Source organism: Hemicordylus capensis, chromosome 16, assembly GCF_027244095.1.
Source record: "Hemicordylus capensis ecotype Gifberg chromosome 16, rHemCap1.1.pri, whole genome shotgun sequence".
In the NCBI taxonomy this organism is placed as follows: domain Eukaryota; kingdom Metazoa; phylum Chordata; class Lepidosauria; order Squamata; family Cordylidae; genus Hemicordylus; species Hemicordylus capensis.
This window is the reverse complement of record NC_069672.1, coordinates 11607521-11627953: the sequence shown is the minus strand read 5'-3', so window position 1 is coordinate 11627953 and position 20433 is coordinate 11607521. Positions and strand designations below refer to the sequence as shown.

Sequence of the window (20433 nt, the reverse complement as noted above, 5' to 3'; positions counted from 1 at the left end):
CCGCGACCAACGACGGAAGTGACGCGGGGGCCGGGCGCCGGGTTTCCGGGTCCTCCATCTGCGACGAGCGGGGTCGTCGAGGCGGCGGCAGTGGCGGCAAAAACGGTGAGGTGGGGTGGATTTGTGGGGCAGGGGTCTCCCCTGCACGGCTCCTGGGGCGGCCTGGTGGAGACCATGGAGGCTTGCGGCTGGGGATGATGGGAGTTGTAGTCCAGCAACAGCCCAAGGTTGAGAACCCCGGAAGCGGGGAGGGAATAACAGCTGGAGGCAGATCCAAAAGGTTTCGCGGCCCCACTGGGAGGTTGAGAGCCTCCTATTCAGTGAGCCACTTAACCCACAGACAACACGCACCTCTGGAGGAGGAGAGCTGGTCTTGTGACAGCATGATGGTCCCCTTTGCTGAGCAGGGTATGCCCTGGCTTGCATATGAATGGGAGACTTGACGTCTGAGCACTGTAAGATATTCCCCTCGGGGGATGGAGCCGCTCTGGGAAGAGCATCTAGGTTCCAAGTTCCCTCCCTGGCAGCATATCCAGATAGGGCTGAGAGAGAGACTCCTGTCTGCAACCTTGGAGGAGCCGCTGCCAGCCTGTGTAGGCACTACTGAGCTAGATGGACCAAGTTGTATGCAAACACAATTTCTGATATTCCATAAGATCATTGCTTCATGGAGCTTGAGCCAAAATGAAATGGCCTTTACTCTTAAACCAGTAGGGGTATTATTGCCATCAAATAGCAGTTAAAATTATGTCATTTCCTTCTAGGGAGAAAAAACAAGAATTCAATATTTGTCATATTTTTATACTGTGCCATTTCTAGGCTGTGTAGAAAGTCCACCCAAAATCCCAGGCCTCTCCATTCTTCTGCTTGTGCCGCTTCTTAGTAAAGACAGCTAATTAAGCTTTCCAGTCTGTTTCCCAAAACGGTTGTTTTAACCTTTCCTATAGCCGTACACCCTGCCAGGTCTTCTAACATTCTGGCCATAGTATGAGAACTACCACAACAAGCTACAACTGACTGATAGGCAGATCAGGTCAAAAGGCTTCTCTTGCATCCTTTTTCACAGCCTCGTAAACAACTTAGAAACTATTTTCTGCATGTACTGAATGGCTCCTGAACAGTTGTTTGCTGCTTGCCTTAAGGGCAAGCAGTAAGGAAGCCAGGCAGACCTTGCCTCCGGAGGGTGTTCCGCTTTTTAGGTGCCACAGCCAAAAAGGCCCTGTCCCAGGTGCTCACCTGCTGTATGTCTGACAGCCAAGGGATACATAGTAGAGCCTTAGACCTTTAATGTAAGCCTGTGGGCAAGTCCAGACAGCTAAAGGTGGTCCTTCAGAGTTCCTGCCCTGGACTGTTTAGGACTGCAAAGTCAGTTCAGCACTTAGTACATGAAATGGGATTGCTAAGAATCTGACTGCTGCATTTTAAACTAGTTGTAGTTTCCAGGTACTTTTCAGAGGCACCTCCACCAGTTTTCCCTCTAACACGGATTCCAAGATGTTGTTGACTACAATTCCCACAACCCCCAAGCAAAAGCCATTGCAGCTGGGGATTCTGGGAGCTGTGGTCAACAACATCTAGGAATCCCTGTGAGAGGGAACACTGTTTGGGGGTAGAGATAAAGGAAGGGTGATAATCCAGAGAAAGCTGTAAATACAACAAGGCTATTGCCTCTTTTTAGGGGGAAAGGGGTTGGGACCGGTGGCCAAGAATGAACCAGTGACTCATGGACCTCACCCAAATGTTATTTGTATTGAGACCTTAGCCAGAGACGACCACGACCCACCCCGATAACACCGGCCCTTTTGCTGGCTGTGTTCTCTTCCAGTGCCTTTTTTCACGCAAATGGGTGATGAAAAGGAATCTTGGAAAGTGAAGACGTTAGATGAGATTCTCCAGGAGAAGAAACGCCGCAAGGAGCAAGAAGAGAAAGCAGACAACAAACGCCTGAAAAATGTAAGCGGCTCCTTGGAAAGTTGGGGGCTGGGAGGCAGAGACGGCCAGGTTTCAAGCTTTTGGGGGTCTGGTCTGTTCTTTCGACAGAATCCCAAGGTCTGTCGGCAGGGTTCCCTCTTAACAGGGATTCCCAGGTGGTGTGGACTACAACTCCCAGAATCCCCAGCTGCAATGGCTTTTGCTTGGGGACTCTGGGAGTTGTAGTCAACAACATCTGGGAACCCCTGTTACCAGAATTTGCTCCCTACAGATTAGGGTGACAAAACTTGGGTCATAGAAACATAGGAAGCTGCCTTCTACTAAGTCAGACCCTTGGTCCATCTAGCTCAGTATTGCCTGCACTGACTAGCAGCAATTTTCCATGGTTTAAGGCAGGAGTCTCTCCCAGCCCTATCTGGAGATGCCAAGGAGGGAACTTGGAACCTTCTGCAGGCAAGTGTGCTCTTCCCAGAGCGGCTCCATCCCCTAAGAGGAATACCTTCCCGTCCTCTCACATGTAGTCTCCTGTTCATATGCAGCCAGGGTGGACCCAAAAGGGAACAATTCATGCTTGCTATCACAAGACCAGCCAAAGCACGATTTATGAAAGCCAGAATGACCTCTCTGTCTTCCTCCCCACCCCCAACCCATCAAAGTCTGATGATCGGGATTCAAAGCGCGATTCCCTGGAAGAGGGGGAGCTGAGAGATCACCGCATGGAGATAACTATCCGGAATTCGCCTTACAGGAGGGAAGATTCTATGGAAGACCGGTAGGAAAACCAGCAGAGTGGAGTGGGTTATTGTATTTGTTGTGGTTTCAAATTAGAATTATTAGCACGATGCCCGCCGCATAGTAGGAATGAGCACAAATATGTGACTATAAAGTTGGAGTGTGAGTGGGCAGACAAATGCTACCCCCAGTTTTGCTTCTCTCCACCTCTTGAGAACTACACCCCGACTTCCCCAAAATCCTGCTCTACCCCATTCTTGCATTTCCAGATGGCCCCTCTGTTGGTTTTCTCACTTCTGCAGCCATTTATTCTTGACCCTTTGCTTCTAGTCCAGATGAATCTTTGCCTCTTCCCTTAGTGCAGGCCTGCTCAACTTTGGCCCTCCTGCAGATGTTGGCCTACAACTCCCACCATCCCTGGCTATGGGCTACTGTGGCTGGGGATTATGGGAGCCGAAGTCCAAAAACAGCTGGGAGGCCAACGTTGAGCAGGCCTTCCTTAGTGTGAGGTGTGTGTTGGTTGCAGGGCATGCAAATAGGTGTGAGAAGAGAGTGGAAATTCATATAATAGCTTCCAAAGACTTAAAAAGCATTGATGGTTCCTTAGCGAAGTGATACTCTTCTGTGCAGTTTGTAAGAGGAGGTCAGCTTTGGTAGGATTTGCCCCTTTGATAAGTAAGATTTATATTTATATTTTTATATTATAAACAATTTATATTTTTCTCGTGCCGCAGAGGAGAGGAGGACGACTCCCTGGCGATCAAACCCCCCCAGCAAATGTCGCGGAAGGAAAAAGCCCACCACAGGAAAGACGAGAAGAGGAAAGAGAAGAGACGGCACCGTAGTCATTCGGCCGAAGGTACGCCGGTTTCTGTGTCGTGCTGCCATGTTGGCGTCTTGGGATCGCTTGTCTGTATTATGGCGAGATGCCTGTAGGGGAGCCTAAGCAGGGTGGAAAAGTAACGGCCCTTTGTTACTAGGGAAGCATGCCAGGGTGAAAGAGAAAGAGCGGGAGCACGAACGGAGGAAAAGGCACCGCGAAGAACAGGATAAGGCCCGGCGCGAGTGGGAACGGCAGAAAAGGAGGGAGTTGGCTAGGGAGCATTCCAGAAGAGAAAGGTAACGTTCCCCCGTGCCAAAAGTGTAACCTTTCCCCACTAGTACGCAACCGAGCTAGGGTCAATTAGGGGTGTGCACGAACCGGTTCGTGCACAAACCGGAGGCGGGGGGGTGGGGTCTTTTAAGGGGCAGGGAGGGTGCCCTTACCTGCCCAGCCATGTCCCCCCCCAGCTAGCGTTCTCCCCAAAACCACTGGCACAGGGCTGCAGCATACCTCCTTGCAGCCCCGGCCAGCGTCTGCATCCCTGAATCGGCTCGAACACGGGACTTCCGAACCGGTTCGGCGCTCCGTAAAAGGAGGGCCGAACCGGTTCGTACACATCCCTATGGTCAGTGGCATCTGGGGGGACGAGTGCTCATTGCGATTTCTGACAAGGTCTGCACCTCTAGAATTAGAAAAGAGGCAATAGGAAGATTTTCAATTTCTGGAATCTTCTCAGGCTTGAATGGTCCTGACTATCGAGCCCGAAGCGGCCACATTTGCAAGGGTGTCTTGAAAGCTTTGGGAAGTTCGAAAAACTACTGTAGGGTTTTATCGGTGCGGTTAGAAGAATGGATGGGAATGTTCTCCAAAGAGGACTCCATGGAGAGAGGAAAAACCATTGCTCCGTGCTGACCCTAACCCTGACCCTCACCCTTTTGCTTTGTGTAGAAGTGGCTGCAATTTTACCTGAATCGTTTGGGTGGATGAAGGAGGAGTGATAACACAGAGAAAAGTGCAATGCTGCTGCTGCTACTAGTACCAAAAAATATTTATATACAATGCTATCGTCTCTTTTCCATCTCTAAGGAGGTGGACAGCAATCGCTCTGAGCATTCGTCCACCTAAGATGATACCACTGGCCAAAATTTGTGGGCCTGTCTACCTCGCCCCTGGAACCCGCTTGTAAGAGGTTTAATTTGATCGATACGACAGCTCTCTCTAACTCAGGGGTGGGCAAACAGTAAATTGTGGCTGGGAATGATGGGAGTTGTAGTTCAATAGCAGCTGGATGGCCAAGTTTGCCCACCCTTGCTCTAAACCAGGCCTGCTCAACTTTGGCCCACCAGCTGTTTTTGGACTACAACTCCCATAATCCCCAGCCACAGTGGCTGATGGCCGGGGATTATCAGAGTTGTAGTTCAACAACAGCTGGAGGACCAAGTTTGCCCACTCTGGCTCTAAACCAAAAGTTGGAGCCACCGGTTATGTACTTCTATCGCCATGAATCATACTTGTGTTAAATGTAAATCATTGCAGACGCTAGAGCTGTAAGGGGACGCATGTCAACAAGGACAGCATCTCTGTAAGGAAGCTCTAGGGAAGTGCCAAAAATTTGACTGATTTGAATCGAATTCAAATCGATTCGACTCAAAACTGCTTGCACAGAATGGGATCCATTAGAAGAGATTCAAATTCACCTGAACTCGAATCAAATTCACTCAAATTTGAATCGATTCCGACGAACCATTCTGTGCAAGCCGTTTCAAGTTGAATCGAGTCGGACGCATTTTTTGCACCTCCTTAGAAATCTCATCCCAGTTGCCAGTCTTTGAAACGACGATTCCTCGCTCTGAAATGTGCCAATAAAATAACGCCACCCATCTTTTAAGAGGGCAGCAGACCGAAAGACCAGATGCTCGCACGCCCGAAGAGCGCTGGTCTCATAACGCAGGCCCCTGACACCTCCGTAGGGACCGCTTGGAACAGCTTGAGCGGAAGCGCGAACGCGAGAGGAAGCTGAGAGAGCAGCAGAAAGAGCAGCGAGAGATCAAGGAACGGGAAAGGCGCGCGGAGGAGAGGCGCAAAGAGCGGGAAGCCAGACGGGAGAGTAAGTAGCCGAAATGCTGAGGAAAGCGCTGCTTGAATCAAACAGCGCTAGGGTGGGGAAGATACATTCTGTGGAATATCACAATTCTACAGGTGTGTGGGAAAGACTCAAGAGTGTGGATCTGGCCGATTTGGTTTCCCGAGAATCTCCATTTTCATTTTTTTTTAAGTTACTAGTCCTCATGGCTGCTGAGATTTGCTTGAAAGTGTACGGGCAAAGCTAGGGAGATCTTGGAAGTCAGAGTGGTGATTGATTAAGGCTTCCTCAGGTCAGAGGTAGGATGTTGGGGTCCCCCACACCCACCCCTGTCCTTCTCGCCCCTCCCCATGATGAACAGGAGCAGAATCCCAAGTTCTTGCTATAAACTCTTAGAATGGCATAGAGACCTAGGAAGCTGCTCCTGCATTTGCATGCAGAAAATTCCGGTCCCGTCCTCTAGCAGGGCTGAGGATTGCTGAAACTTGGGATTGCCGAAACTCGAAACCAAGGATTGCTGCCCGAAACTTTGGAGAGCTGCTGCCGGTCAGTGTGAATAATACTGAGCTGGGTGGACCAAGGGTCTGACTCAGTAGGCAGTGTCCCGTTTTCATCGGGAGCATCCATAGCTCACTGCTAGAGCGCCTGCTCTGTTTGCAGAAGATCCCCTGGTTTCTTCAGGTAGGGCTCCTGTCTGAAACCCTGGAAAGCCATTGCCAGTCAGAGTAGACAGTACAGAGCTAGAAGTTCTGACTCAGGCTATGGCAGCTCCTGCCTGCAACCTTGGAGAAGCCGCTGCCAGTCTGTGAAGACAATACTGAGCTAGATAGACCAGTGGTCGGACTCAGTATATGGCAGCTTCCTATGTTCGTATCTTCCTATGTAATGAAACTTAAAAGTATGCATAACTGAAATAATTGCACATTCTTCCCACTTGCCTCTCCTTCTCTGTTGATTTTCTCAATTGTAAGCTCCTGGGGGGCAGAGGCCTGTCCTCTCATTCATTTAGGTGGGTGGTGCCCTATGAAACTATGCCTGATGTACTGAGTGAGCGTTGCATGCTGGAGCTCTTCTGTGCACGCGCAGAGGGGAGGGCCGGTTTCCCAGCAAGACTCCATTTCCCTCGGGGGCCCGAGAATATGTCCCCGAGGGTCCTTCACGGTGCATTGGGCCCCGAGCTGACAAAAAGCGGTTTCTTGTGTCTCCTGCGCCAGTTTCAGCACACCACAGAACGGCGAGGGAAGAATACGTGGAGAAAGTGCGGATTTGGAGCCGCAGCCCACTACGGCAGCCGCGGGAGAAGCTCGAACAGGGAGAAATCCGGAAGCCAGGTAGATAGTCAACCATGCCGCTGTGTCTGGGAAGAATCCGGATTGGTTGAGTAATGGAAACAGTATCTGGATCGTTAATACTCAGCCGTGGGACCAGGGAGAGGAGTGATCCTTTTTCTGCTGCACGAATCCGGAGCCCCCAAATTTAGGACCTCAACACTGTGGCAGGGGGGTGATGGGAGTTGTAGTCCCATGACATTAGATGGGAGTTGTAGAGCCCCTGCCTTAGTCAGTTTGGGTTTCTCCTGATCCTCACCTCGCTCCTGCCTTTGTTTTATTTTATTTTTCCTAGTGAAAGAAGAGAAGCCAGAAGACAGAGACCCCCTCTCGGACCTGCAGGACATCAGCGACAGCGAGAGGAAAACCAGCTCGGCCGAAACCTCATCAGGTGGCCGCCTGGCGTGGGAGGTGGCGTCGGGGTCGGGCCTCCCGTGGGTGTCCTGGGCCCTCTTTTTCTGAGCTTGGTGTCTTCCACAGGGGAGTCGGGGTCTGGCTCCGAAGAGGAGGAGGAGGACGAAGAGGAGGAGGAGGAGGAGTCGAGCAGTGAAGAATCGGAGGAGGAAGAGGAGGAGGAGGAGGAAGAAGAGGAAGAGGAGACGGGAAGCAATTCTGAGGAAGTGTCTGAACAGTCAGCTGGTAAGTGGTCGGAAGTCAACTGAGGAACATTGGACGCTGCCTACTGAGTTCAACCCTTGGCCCGACTAGCTCAGTATTGTCTGCACTGACTGGCAGTGGCTCACCAAGATTTCAGGCAGGAGTCTTTCCCAGCCCTACTAGGAGATGCTGCTACAGACTGAACCTGGGACTTTCTGCATGCAAAGCAGATGCTCTATAACTGAGCGAAGATACACACAATTATCATTATTTTTTTTAAGTATACCATAAAAGCATAGGATGCTGCCAAACCAATTCAGACCCTTGGTCCATCTGTCTCAGTATTCCCTACACTGACTGGCAGCAGCTCTCCAAAGTTTCAGGCCGGGGCCTTTCCCCGTCTCTCTGCAACATTCTCCCTTTCATCTTGCAGAAGAGGTGAGCGAGGAAGAAATGAGCGAAGAAGAGGAAAGAGAGAACGGGGACCATATCCCAGTGGGTAAGAGGCAGACGCTGGTTTTCTCCTATGCACAGTTGATTTTCTTACACACACACTCACACCCTCTTTTGCTTCATGAAACCTGGCCAGCGTGGATGGCTTTCCGAGGGGCTTCGCGCAATTGGTTGAGGACAGGTCTATCTGTAGCTCCTAGTCCTGCTAGCTATAGGCCACCTCCCGGCTGAGAGGCAGGAGGCCTCCGAATCCCAGTTGGAGGGCAGGGGTTCCACAGCCGGGGAGGGGTCCCGCCACCTTCTCTTGCCTCCCGAGAGGCATCTGGTGGGCCGCTGTGGGAAACAGGATGACCAATAGGCCTTAGAAGTCAAGGCTGTCCTTGTGAGTTTTGGCAAGCTTCCCTTCCGGGGGTCGGGGGGTCCCAGAGCTAAAACCTTGAAACAGAAGCAGCGCATTCCTTTAGAAAAGTCGGGGGGGAACCCCCCGCACTAACGCCTGGGGGCACAGATCTATCGGGACCGCGGCCGCCTGCGAGTACACGGAAATGTCTCGTGATGAGCTGGGTGGCTAGTCCATCGCTCTCATAGGAACATCGGAAGCTGCCATATCCTGAGTCAGACCCTTGGTCTATCTAGCTCACTGTTGTCTTCACAGACTGGCAGCGGCTCCTCCCAGGTTGCAGGCGGGAATCTCTCTCAGCCTGATCTTGGAGATGCTGCCAGGGAGGGAACTTGGAACCTAGATGCGCTTCCCAGAGCCGCTCCATCCGTTAAGGGGAATATCTCACAGTGCTCACACATCAAGTCTCCCATTCAGATGCAACCAGGGCGGACCCTGCTTAGCTATTGGGACCAGTCATGCTTGCTAAGCGGCTCCGACGTCCAGTTCCAGTCCAGAGGGAGCCTCTTCCGATGGCCGCCTGTTCCCCACGATTTGATTCTAATGTTTAAAGTTACAGAGTCGAGGTTTGACCGAGATTCCGCCGGCAGCGAGGCGGAGGAGGAAGACGCCGGGGACGGGAGCCCGCAATCCAACGCCATGACGGAGGGCAACTATATTCCCGATTCGCCCATCTCGTCGCCGGAACCGCCAAAGGAAGAGCTACCCAAATACCTCCCTGCCCTCCAGGTGAGGGGAATGTGCTTCGGTCTGCAACCTTTTGACTTTGCAATATTGGCCAGTCCAGGGCTGCCTGACTTCGGCCCTCCGGCTGTGGTTGGACTACAACTCCCATCACCGCCCCCCCGCTCAATTAGCCCATCCTTGGGGATGATGGGAGTTTTACTCCAACAACAGCTTCGACATTAAGAAGGATTCCTTGGCTATATGGGCTGTTGGACAGTGGAACTCTCTGCCTCATGCCGTGGTGGGCTCTGTTTTTCAAACAGAGAATGGACACGCATTGATAAGGGCCTCCATAGCAGATTCCTGCCTTGAGTGGCGGGGTGGACTGTTGTAGTGAACAACATCTGGGGGTCCCTGTGAGAGGGAACGCTGTTCTTTGCCTTTCTATCTCCGTGGTGTTCATCTCTCTCCCCGCAGGGCTGTCGTAGCGTGGAAGAATTCCAGTGTTTGAACCGAATTGAGGAAGGGACATACGGCGTGGTGTACAGAGCCAAAGACAAAAAGACAGGTGGGTGTCGTTTTTAAAATCGTGATCTCTTATATCTAGCAGGGGGTTGGGGAGCAGTGGTCCTTGTCCAAGCGCCCCTTTTCCTTTGGTGTGAGAGGAGGAAGAACCTCCGCTCCTTAGATGGCGCTTACAACCCACAGGTTGTGTTGCCCAGATCTCAACAGAGGAAGCTGCCGCCTGCTGAGTCCGACCCTTGGACCGTCTCGTTCAGTACTGTCTGCACTGACTGGCAGCAGCTCGACAAGGTTTCAGGCAGGAGTCTCTCCGAGCCCTACTTGGAGATGCCCGGGAAGGAATCTGGGTCTTCCAAATGCAAACCTTGCTTAGCAAAGGGGACAGTTTGTGCTTGCTGCCACAAGACTAGCTCTCCTCCCCAAACATTGTCTACACTAACTGGCAGCAGTTCAGGAGAGGAGCCTTGCCTAACCCTACCTGGAGATGCCAGGGGGGCAAACTTGGGACCACCTCTGTCCTCTGCCACAGAACTAACTATTGTTCCCAGGCTCAGATGAATATATGAAGCTGCCGACTGAGTCAGGCTCTTGGTCCCTCTAGTTCACGCATTGTCTACTCTGACAGGCAGCGGCTCTCCAGAATTTCAGGCAGGAGTCTCCCCCAGCCCTACCTGGAGGTCCTGCCAGGGATTGAACCTGGGAACCTTCTGCGTGTGAAACAAATGAGCTGAGCAACGGACCAGGCGGGGTGACAGAGAGGACCCCTGGGATGGTGTCCTCTAGAAATAACACCCCTAATTCTTTCCAGATGAGATTGTGGCGTTGAAGCGGCTAAAAATGGAGAAGGAAAAAGAAGGGTTCCCCATTACTTCGCTGCGGGAAATCAACACCATCCTTAAAGCTCAGCACCCAAATATCGTCACTGTCAGGGTGAGGCCACCGATGCCAAAGCTCGCAATTTATTCTGCGTCTAAATGCGCTTCCTTTAGAATCAACTTGTGCTTCTGTGCCTATAGCCTCGTGGAGTTAGTTCGATTTCTGTCCAGTCCCTTAGCAGCTAGTCAAAACTTAACACAATTGCCCAGTTCCTTTTTAAAACTAGTATGGATGTGCGAGCTGGCTCGATTCGAACTGCGGTTCAGATCGAATTGGCCCGGTTCGGGCAGTCTGAGTTTGAACCGGGCCAGCCCCCCAAAGCAGGTTGCCTGTCCCAGTTCGAACCAGATCCGACCTGGTTCGAACTGGTCCAGTTCGGGGGTCTCGTTGGAAAGGGGAATCTGGTGAGGATTCCCCTTTACCATTAAAGGGGCAGTTGGGCTTCCCTAGGCCTTCAGGGAACGGAAGGGGAGTCAGGGGTACTTACAATATAGGGTGTGGGTTGTGCCCCCCCCCCAGTTTAATCCTCGCCAGCCCCAAAAGAAAAGGCTCAGACTTTGGCTGACTGTTCAGTGCAGGGAGTTCCACAGTTGCTACTGAGACGTTGGGTCTTGGAGGCATTTGGGATCACACACCCCCCCCTCTTCTTTGGGTTCCAGGAAATTGTGGTGGGCAGCAACATGGACAAAATCTACATCGTCATGAACTACGTGGAACACGACCTCAAAAGCCTCATGGAAACCATGAAGCAACCGTTCCTGCCAGGTAGATTCTCTCTCTCTCTCTCTGCGGTTCTCAAGCTCATAGTCAACGGCATCTTGCCAGAGTGGGGAAAACAGAGCCGTGTGACAAGATTTTCCCCTACCCCGTGAGATTTCATGGGGAAGGCTCTCTGATGGGCTGGGCGGGCATTTCTCATTCCCCCGTCGGATTCCCACCCTGGGCTAAGCCTTCCTGATGGGCTCGGCCAGCACCTTTCATCCCCCGTTCACGGACTGCGGCGTCTGCCGTTCCTCTCTCCAGGCGAAGTGAAAACTTTGATGATCCAGCTCTTGCGGGGAGTCAAGCACCTCCACGACAACTGGATTCTTCACCGAGACTTGAAAACCTCCAACCTGCTCTTGAGCCACGCCGGGATTTTAAAGGTAAGCCCGCTTTCTGCTGGCCGGTGGACAGAGGACGTTGCCTGCTGCTGAGTCCGACTCTTGGTTCGGCAAGCTTAGTATTGTCTGCACTGACTGGCAGCAGCTCTTCAAGGTTTCAGGCAGGGGTTTCTCCCAGCCCTCCCTGGAGATGCTGCCAGGGATGGAACCTGGGACCGTGTGTGTGTGTGTGTGTGTGTGTGTGTGTGTAATTAATTTAACACATTAAATTGTGTGTGTTAAAGGCAAGATGCCTCTAAATTCCTTACCCTTCAGATCTCACCTGGTATCCCCTGGAAATTGAATATACACAGCCCAATCCTAAATTCTGGGGAAATCACTGTGTGGAAACATGTCTGATTTTAACAGCACCGTAGGAACATAGGAAGCTGCCATCTACTGAGTCAGACCATTGGTCTGTCTAGCTCAGTATTGTCTTCACAGACTGGCAGCGTCTCCTCCAAGGTTGCAGGCAGGAATCTCTCTCAGCCCTATCTCGGAGATGCTGCCAGGGCGGGAACTTGGAGCCTTCTGCTTTTCCCAGAGCGGCTCCATCCCCTAAGGGGGGGAATATCTCACAGTGCTCACACTTCTAGTCTCCCTTTCACATGCAACCAGGGTGGGCCCTCCTTAGCTAAGGGGTCAAGTCCTGCTTGCTACCACAAGACCAGCTCTCCTCTCCAGAGGCTTGAAATTCGGGGCTGAGCTCGATTCGCCTTGCCTCTGATCCTCCAGGGCGCTCCTTAAATCCTTGTCCCTCCCTTCCGCTTCAGGTTGGCGACTTCGGACTGGCCCGAGAATACGGCTCACCGCTGAAGCCCTACACTCCTGTCGTCGTGACGCTGTGGTACCGGGCGCCTGAACTGCTGCTTGGAGCCAAGGTAAAGACATTGGTCTCTTGGGGGCTCAAACCTGGAAGGTACACTCTCAGTTAATAGGTGCTTGGTTGAATCTTCCCAAATTTGGGCCGACGGCACCATCTCCGGGGATGAATGCTCACAGTGATTTTTGGCAACATCTGTCCCACCCCCGAGATGGAAAATAGGTGATCGCAACGTTGCACGCATACGGCTTTCTGTGCCTTATCCCCACCCCCAAACCAGTGGGGTGAAATTGCAGTCATTTCAACGACTACCACTAACATACCACTCTCCAACCAAAGTTCTCAAAGCGGTTTATGTAGGAAAGCATACAAAAATAAGATGGGGTCACCTGTCCCTAAAGGGCTCACAGTCCAAGAAGAAACATAAGGTTAGACCCCAGCAACAGCCACTGGAGGGATGTTGTGCTGGGGATGGAGAGGGCCAGTTGCTCCCCCCCGCTAAATACAAGAGAATCACCATTTTGAAAATGTGCCTCTTTGATCATGTAGCAGGGAGTTGCTTACAAGTAACTTACAAGCTCTTTTCAAAGTCTTTCTGCACAGAGGAAAGGGTAACAGTGAACAAATGATTGTCCTCTCTCCATGGAGTAATCTTTGGAGGACATGCTGGCCAATTTTCATTTCCATTCCTCTGGCCACAATAAATCAAATCTGGGGGGTCGTTTTTCGTGTTCTCAAAACTTTGAGAAGCTTTTCACACACCGTTGGTCAGGAGAGTCCAGAGTTATCAGAACAGGCCGGAAGCTGGAAGGCTCACGATGACTTTGCCTTCTCTAGGAGCATAGACCTGGTCAGGAATCACCATGAGCATTCGTCCCCCATCCCCAGATGGTACCCACGTATGAACAGCCCTGCGGGATCGGGCCCAAGGCCGATCCAGTCCAGCATCCCGCTTCACACAGTGGCCTGCCAGATACGAAAACGACAAAATATCTATATACCGCTTTTCAGCAAAAGTTCCCAAGGCAGTTTACGTAGAGATAACGATGTTGTTTTGATTCTTTTAATGTTGTTTTGAAATTTTTAAATGGTTGTGTTTTAAATTTCTTGTGTTTGTTTAACAAATCTTTTACTTTTGTTTTTATCTTGTAAACCGCCCAGAGATGTAAGTTTTGGGCAGTATAAAAATATGTTATATAAATAAAATGAATAAATAAATAAAATAAAGTGGGCATCTCAGATGCTACTGGGGAACCCACAGGCAAGAGGTGAGGGCATGCCCTCTCTCCTGCTGTTGCTCCCCTGAAACTGGTAATTGACAGGCATCAACCCCAACTAAGATGTACCCACTAAACTTTTAGCTCCAGGCTCACATAGTGGAATACACTTAACAATAATAATGTATATACCACCTGACTCCAAAGGTTCTAGGCAGTTCACAAAAATAAACACAATAAAGATGAAATTTTAAAAAAACTGTTAACCATTTCACACAATTTAAGACATTCAGAGATCACTAAAAGCCAGGCTTTTAAAAAAAGAGTGCCTTAAGGACTCTTTTGAAGACCACAAATGTCTACAGTACTGGAGAAAACATACCCACCCATTTTTAAGTTAACTTCTTAAAAAATAAATATATCAACATCCCAGCTATTCCGGGGTCATATAAATGTAGCATGCACCCCTGTAACAAATCTCTCAAAATATGAACGGCGTGGACTTACTATGGCTTCTGATATCTTGCTCAAATGGCTGTTAGTTCATATTATCTGTTCTCCGTAGGAGAGTCCCACCCTAGTAGGGAAAGGTTTAAATACCTGGGAGTCAGCTGTCTTATTACTGAGGTCTTTATCCAATAAAACTTCCTTAGGGCCTAATTCTGGCACCACTTAAAACACCTAAATGAGTACATCTGACTGAGGTTGTACTGAACTTTAAAAGATCATCTGTGTCATGTTTTCTATTGGGGTGTGTGTGTGTGTTCATTCATATTCATCTGGAGTATTTATTGCTTTTTATACACACTGTTTACATTGTTTTAGTTAAGACTCTTTATTAAATGTTTTCTCGATACCATCTCCAGATTTTGTGGGGTTCAGAGGTTTGAAATACTCCGATCCTCTATCGGTGGTATAGTTTTTGGTGGCCTAGGCATACTTTCAGGTGATAGGTTTGTTTCAGGCGGTTACATGACGGTGGGTTCTTTTTGGGCATCTCTGCTGGAAGATTTGGTGGGGCCCTTTTTGGCACATCTGGCTTGTGCTGGTCTCACCACACTGCTGGGTTTGGGCATGAGAAGTGTGTGGCTTTCAGAATCGCCCCCAAGTTTGTTTGTAAGGTAAAGTGGGCCATCAAGGTGATTTCGACTCCTGGCGCCCACAGAGCCCTGTGGTTTTCTTTGGTGGAATACAGGAGGGGTTGACCATGGCCTCCTCCCACACAATATGAGATGATGCCTTTCAGCATCTTCCTCTATCGCTGCTGCCAACTTTATTTGTAGGCTTACCCTAGAAACCCAGCAATCTTTGCAAGGTTCAGCCAAAAGATTGTCCTCCCTCCACTGATGAGCCTGTGGCTGGCAGGTGTTGAGTTAACCCCCTCAGTTTCTTTTCCGTCTTTCAGGAATATTCCACAGCCATCGACATGTGGTCTGTAGGATGCATATTCGGAGAGCTTTTAACCCAGAAGCCGCTCTTTCCCGGGAAGTCAGAGATCGACCAAATTAACAAGGTGTTCAAGGTAAAACTGTTCAGCCGCTGTGTCCCTGGTTAACGCCGTGCTGTCCGCGTGTGGCGCTTTTGGGGGTTGGCAGAGTCAACGCTGCACCTGTGTGACAGCCCCCTGGTTGCTCTCGGACTTAAAAGCCTAGCACAGTTTCAAGGGAAACAGAGTAGGGATAACTCAGTGGCAGAGCATCTGCTTTGCATGCAGAAGGCCCCGGGTTCACTCCCTGACAGCATCTCCAGGTAGGGCTGGGCAAGACGCCTGCCTGAAACCGTGGAGAGCTGCTGCCAGTCAGTGCTGGCAGTCTTGAACTAGATGGACCAAGGGCCTGACTCAGTAAACAGCAGCTCCCCTTCCAACTGTGTGTGCACACTTCCTAGTAAACCCGTAGCGTCGGGACAGGATCGCACGGAGTGCAGATTTGGACTTGGTTCTCCGGGCCCTCAAAAGAACTTAATCCCTGCAGCACACGTTCCTTGAGACCGACCAAGCACTCAATCTTTATTACGGTCCCAGAGCAGTTCCTTGGGATTTCAAGCCCCAGCACCGTACAGGGTTTTAAAGTCTGAAGGAACCTCTCTCTCTCTCTTTTCAAAAGGACCTGGGGACCCCGAGCGAGAAGATCTGGCCTGGTTACAACGAACTGCCCGCCGTGAAGAAGATGACCTTCACCGAGTACCCCTACAACAACCTGCGGAAGCGATTTGGAGCGCTCCTCTCCGACCAGGGGTTCGACCTCATGAATAAGTGAGTAGCGCCATGACGTCCGGGGGGGGTGTCGTGTTGAAAAAGCCGTATATCAACGTTCATAGCTGTAGAGGTGTGATCCAGCCTAAGCTTGGGGTCCAAGTTTCAGCATCCCTGGTTTATAGCTAGTCTAAATTCTGGGGGTGTAGAGGGTGATCTACTGGAGGCTACTGGGCCACGGGAAACCCAAGGGGAGCAGCTCAGGGGTTGCCACAATCCTGGCAACGGCAAACGTTTGGCTAGCAAAGCCCGCTGGAACTGGTAGAGCCCAGCTCCCGCCTGAGATCTCCTTCATCCGGGCAAGTTAAGAACATTTTAAAAAGCCCTGCTGGATCAGGCCCAAGGAGGCCCATCTAGTCCAGCATCCGGTTTCGCACAGTGGCCCACCAGATGCCTCTAAGAAGCCCACAGGCAAGAGCGGAGGGCATGCTGCTGTGACTCCCCTGCAACTGGTACTTGGAGGCGGCCTATAGCCCTCCGGCTAGTAGCCATCGATAGACCTCTCCTCCACGAAGTTATCCAAACCCCATTTCAAGCCACCCAGGTTGTTGGCTCTCGCCACATCTTGTGGCAGAGAATCCCACAAGTTCATTATGCATTGTGTGAAAAATTACTTTGTTTGATGGTCCTAAGTTTCCCGGCAGTCAATTTCATGGGATGACCCCTGGTTCTTGGGTTATGTGAGAGGGGAGAAGAATTTCTCCCTATCCACTTTCTCCACACCATGCATGATTTTATAGACCTCTATCTTTTCCCCCGCAGTCGTCTTTTTTTCTCAACTAAAAAGCCCCAGGTGTCGTAGCCTCGCCTCATAAGGAAGGTGCTCTAGGCCCCTGATCATCTTGGTTGACCTCTTCTGCACTCACGAAGAAACTCACCTCATGAGTTTCCTTCTCATCGGCCGTTAGGAACATAGGAAGCTGCCATGTACTGAGTCAGACCCTTGGTCCATCTAGCTCAGGATGGTCTACCCAGACTGGCAGCAGCTTCTCCAAGGTGGCAGGCAGGAGTCTCTCTCAGCTCAGTCTTGGAGATGCTGCCAGGGAGGGAACTGGGAACCTTCTGCATCCAAGCAGATGCTCTTCCCAGAGCGGCCCCGTCCCCTGAGGGGGAATCTCTTAAAGTGCTCACCTATGTCACCCATTCAAATGCAAACCAGGGAGGACCCTGCTTAGCAAAGAGGACATTCACGCTTGCTGCCACAAGACCAGCTCTTCCCCAACCTCTTTTTTACACGCTGCTTTCCAGATTCCTGACATATTATCCGGGCAGACGAATCACCGCCGAGGACGGCTTGAAGCACGAGTATTTCCGAGAGAGCCCACTGCCGATCGAGCCTGCCATGTTCCCGACGTGGCCGGCAAAAAGCGAGCAGCAGCGAGTGAAACGGGGGACGAGCCCACGGCCTCCGGAGGGCGGGCTCGGTTACAGCCAGCTGGTACGTTTCGGCGGGGCCGAAAAACCCAGTGTGAAAACTCAGCCCTTTGGGGACTCGTTTTAAAATAACAAAAGAGTGCAAGTTACTAGACCTCATTAACTGGCGAGGTGATGTTTGCTTTTTGTCCACATGTTCATTTAGGAGCCAGAATGTGTGCAGAGTGCTATGACAACCCTTTGGGCAGTAAGGAAGCTCTGAGTGGGCCCCTAAATAAACCCATTTTGGACACTCAATGTGAGCCTTCAGCAGTTCAATTTGGCTTTGGACGGGTTCACACATTCCGCTAGTCTGGAGGAGTAATTTTTTTAAGCAACCAGCAGGTGGTGCTATTGCATTTCTTTAAAAGCATATTAGCTGGAAAATTCCTCTTGCCTGCACTATTTTGACCCAAAGGTGGGTTGAGCTATCGAATGAATGGTGCTTTCAGATTATTATTTATAACCACCACCCAAAAACCCACTCCCTGCTCATCATATCAAAGGAACTGGCCAGTTTTGCAATAAGCTGGGCCCAACCTGGAGGGATTCCACTCTAGGAGCATTCCAAACCCACAGAAGCTGGGACACATCCCTGGGTACTAGCCACAAGCACAAAATAGGACCTCCATGTTCAGGATTAGTCTACCCCGGAACACAAAGTACTGGGGACGGTCTAGCCAGGAACGACTGGTGGCAACTGATGGGCTTGTTCTCCACACATTCTTCTAAGCCCCGCTTAACGCCAGCCAAGTTGGTGGCCATCCCCACATCCTGTGGCAGAGAATCCCACAGGTTAACCACGTGCTGTCTGGAAAAGTCCTTCTCTTTGTGGGTCCTAAATTCCCTAGCCATCAGTTTCTTGGGATGACCCCTGGTTCTAGGGTGGCAAGCCGTATTCTCAGCAGCGACGATTTCCAGAAGGCATTGACTACAGCTGCAGTGGCTTCTGGCCAGGGGGGGATGGGATTTGTAGTCAGCGACATCTGGGAATCCCTGGCACAGTGAACACTGGCTGTGAGAGAGGGAGAAACTCTCTCCACACCTTACATAATTTTACAAACCTCTCTCATGTCTCCCTGTAGTCGCCTTTTTTTCTGAACTAAAATTGTGTTGTTCCAGGGCGACGATGACCTGAAAGAAACAGGGTTCCACCTCACGACCACAAACCAAGGGGCGTCGGCTGCAGGGCCCGGCTTCAGTCTGAAGTTTTAAGATATACGGGCAGAACAAGACGGAAGGCAAGGAAGGAACAATTTGCTCTACTCCCGAGCTGCTGGCGAGCCCTTTCGTTCTGTCCTTTTCTTTTTGGCTGATTGGAAAGCCCTTCCTCAGTATGGACTTAAGGCCCTTCCTCAGTGTGGACTTAAAGGTATCGTGTTCCATTTCAGGGACCGGAATTCATCAGAAATGCCAAGGACCCTTTTGCAAAAAAGGAAAAAACCCAACCAACTTGAAGTACATTTTGGAAATTTTCCTCTTTGCTTTTCTCTTGTTCGTATTTAAATCTTTTTATTCCGGTTGGGGATCTTTTTTTTGCTTGTACATTTGTAGAATAAAAACAAATTTTTAATTGGTTAGCCGCCTGTATAGGAGATTCTCGTTTCTCTGCAGACTTTGGAAAAGAAAATTTGCGACAACACCCCATCTTTTCTTTGTCCTTTACCCCTCACTTCCGATAACACTTTCCTGACATGGCTTCCGTTTTACTCAGTTGCACGTACCCTTTCCCTGTTCATACCTCATATTACATTTAATGGATTGACTAATTTTCTTATTTTAACTTCACCTCCACTCTGGCCTTCTTGGAAATGTTGGACTACAATTCCCATCAACCCTGATGGCTGGCCAGCATGGCTGAGTAGGATGGGAATTGTAGCCCTTTCTCTGCAGGAGGGCTGAAGTAATGCAACCCTGTTCGGGATCAGCCGTCACTCAGTGGCATAGCATCTGTTCTGTATAAAATAGGTCCTGGGTTGGACTGCTCCATGCACGGCTGGGGAAATTAAACGTTTCAGAGCTGCTGCCAGTCAGTGTAGTCGACACTGAGCCAGAGAGTCCAAAGGTCTGATTCAGTATGTGGCAGCTTCATTTTTCCATATTAAAATGTGGGTACCATTTTCTCGGGGATGGAGGGAGATACTTCAAAAATTGATGACATTATGGCATATCATCTGCTTGCCTCAGCAATCTTGGGAACATAGGAAGCTGCCATATACCGAGTCAGACCATTGGTCCATCTAGCTCAGGATTGCCTACACAGACTGGCAGCGGTTTCTCCAAGGTTGCAGATGGGAGTCTCTCTCTGCCCTATCTTGGAGATGCTGCCAGGGAGGGAACTTGGAATCTAGATGCTCTTCCTAGAGCGGCTCCATCCCTTAAGGGGAATATCTTCCAGTGCTCACATGTAGTCTTCTTTTGAAATGCAAACCAGGGCAGACTCTGCTTAGAAAATGGGACAGTTCATGCTTGCTACTATAGAGAGGAGAGTTGGTCTGGTGGTAGCAAGCATGACTTGTCCCTAAGATATTCCCCTTAAAGGATGGAGCCACTCTGGGAAGAGCATCTAGGTTCCAAGTTCCCTCCCTGGCAGCATCTCCAAGACAGGGCTGAGAGAATCTCCTGCCTGCAACTTTGGAGAAGCCGCTGCCAGTCCATGTAGACAATGCTGAGCTAGATAGACCAATGGTCTGACTCAGTATATGGCAGCTTCCTATGTTCCTAAGACCAGCTCTCCTCCCATTTTGCTTCCATGTCAACATTGAGGCGATCATTCCAAACCTTTGCAATCCTCCACCGACATTATAAACCTCAAATTCCCAATCTGGGGACAGATGGAAAGCAGGGGTTGAAGCATGACTATTCCGTGCTGGTGGATTCGTTGGCTCAATGCCGCCTGTACCGCTTTGCTGGCCGAACATTAGGAGGAGAGGCTTTTGCACAGCGGTGAATGTAGAAGAAGGAAATGTTGCAACTTTTCAAGAACAAATTGTCACTTTGATGCTCTGTTTGGCTAGCCCGCTAAAAGATGTCCCAATATTTTATATTCTTGTTTACTGCCGAAACATCGGGGAAATTGACCACATTCCTATCTGTTGAGTGCGAGTGTTTATGTAGGAAGCTGCCTTATAGCCAGTCAGACCATCAGTTTCGCTGGCTCAGTATTGCCCAC

General features: G+C 50.4%; 2 protein-coding genes across 6 annotated transcripts in view; one reads left to right on the top strand and one right to left on the bottom strand.

Annotated features, from left to right (window-relative positions):
* The window catches only part of LOC128338357 (uncharacterized), a 30626-nt gene extending 16441 nt beyond the window's left edge, over window positions 1-14185 (bottom strand). Inside the window, exon 1 of the mRNA XM_053280629.1 lies at window positions 14102-14185. The gene's annotated coding sequence lies outside the window, so the exon portion shown is untranslated. The remainder of the gene's footprint in view (window positions 1-14101) is intronic.
* Window positions 8-18841, top strand: LOC128338355 (cyclin-dependent kinase 11B). 5 transcript variants are annotated; one of them, XM_053280620.1, is made up of 20 exons: window positions 8-105; window positions 1826-1953; window positions 2589-2704; window positions 3399-3523; window positions 3645-3783; window positions 5458-5594; window positions 6785-6901; window positions 7194-7289; window positions 7379-7537; window positions 7929-7994; window positions 8908-9077; window positions 9492-9582; window positions 10345-10466; window positions 11072-11177; window positions 11436-11557; window positions 12328-12435; window positions 15000-15116; window positions 15700-15848; window positions 17097-17286; window positions 18384-18841. In XM_053280620.1, the coding sequence occupies exons 2-20, from the start codon at window positions 1843-1845 to the stop codon at window positions 18474-18476; spliced, it is 2334 nt and encodes a 777-aa protein (XP_053136595.1). In that variant the 5' UTR covers window positions 8-105; window positions 1826-1842; the 3' UTR covers window positions 18477-18841. The 5 variants fall into 5 exon arrangements, with proteins under 5 accessions (XP_053136595.1, XP_053136594.1, XP_053136598.1 ...); XM_053280619.1 differs by having other exon boundaries at window positions 8902-9077; XM_053280621.1 differs by lacking the exon at window positions 1826-1953 and having other exon boundaries at window positions 35-105; window positions 8902-9077.
* Window positions 18842-20433: the final 1592 nt, after the last annotated feature.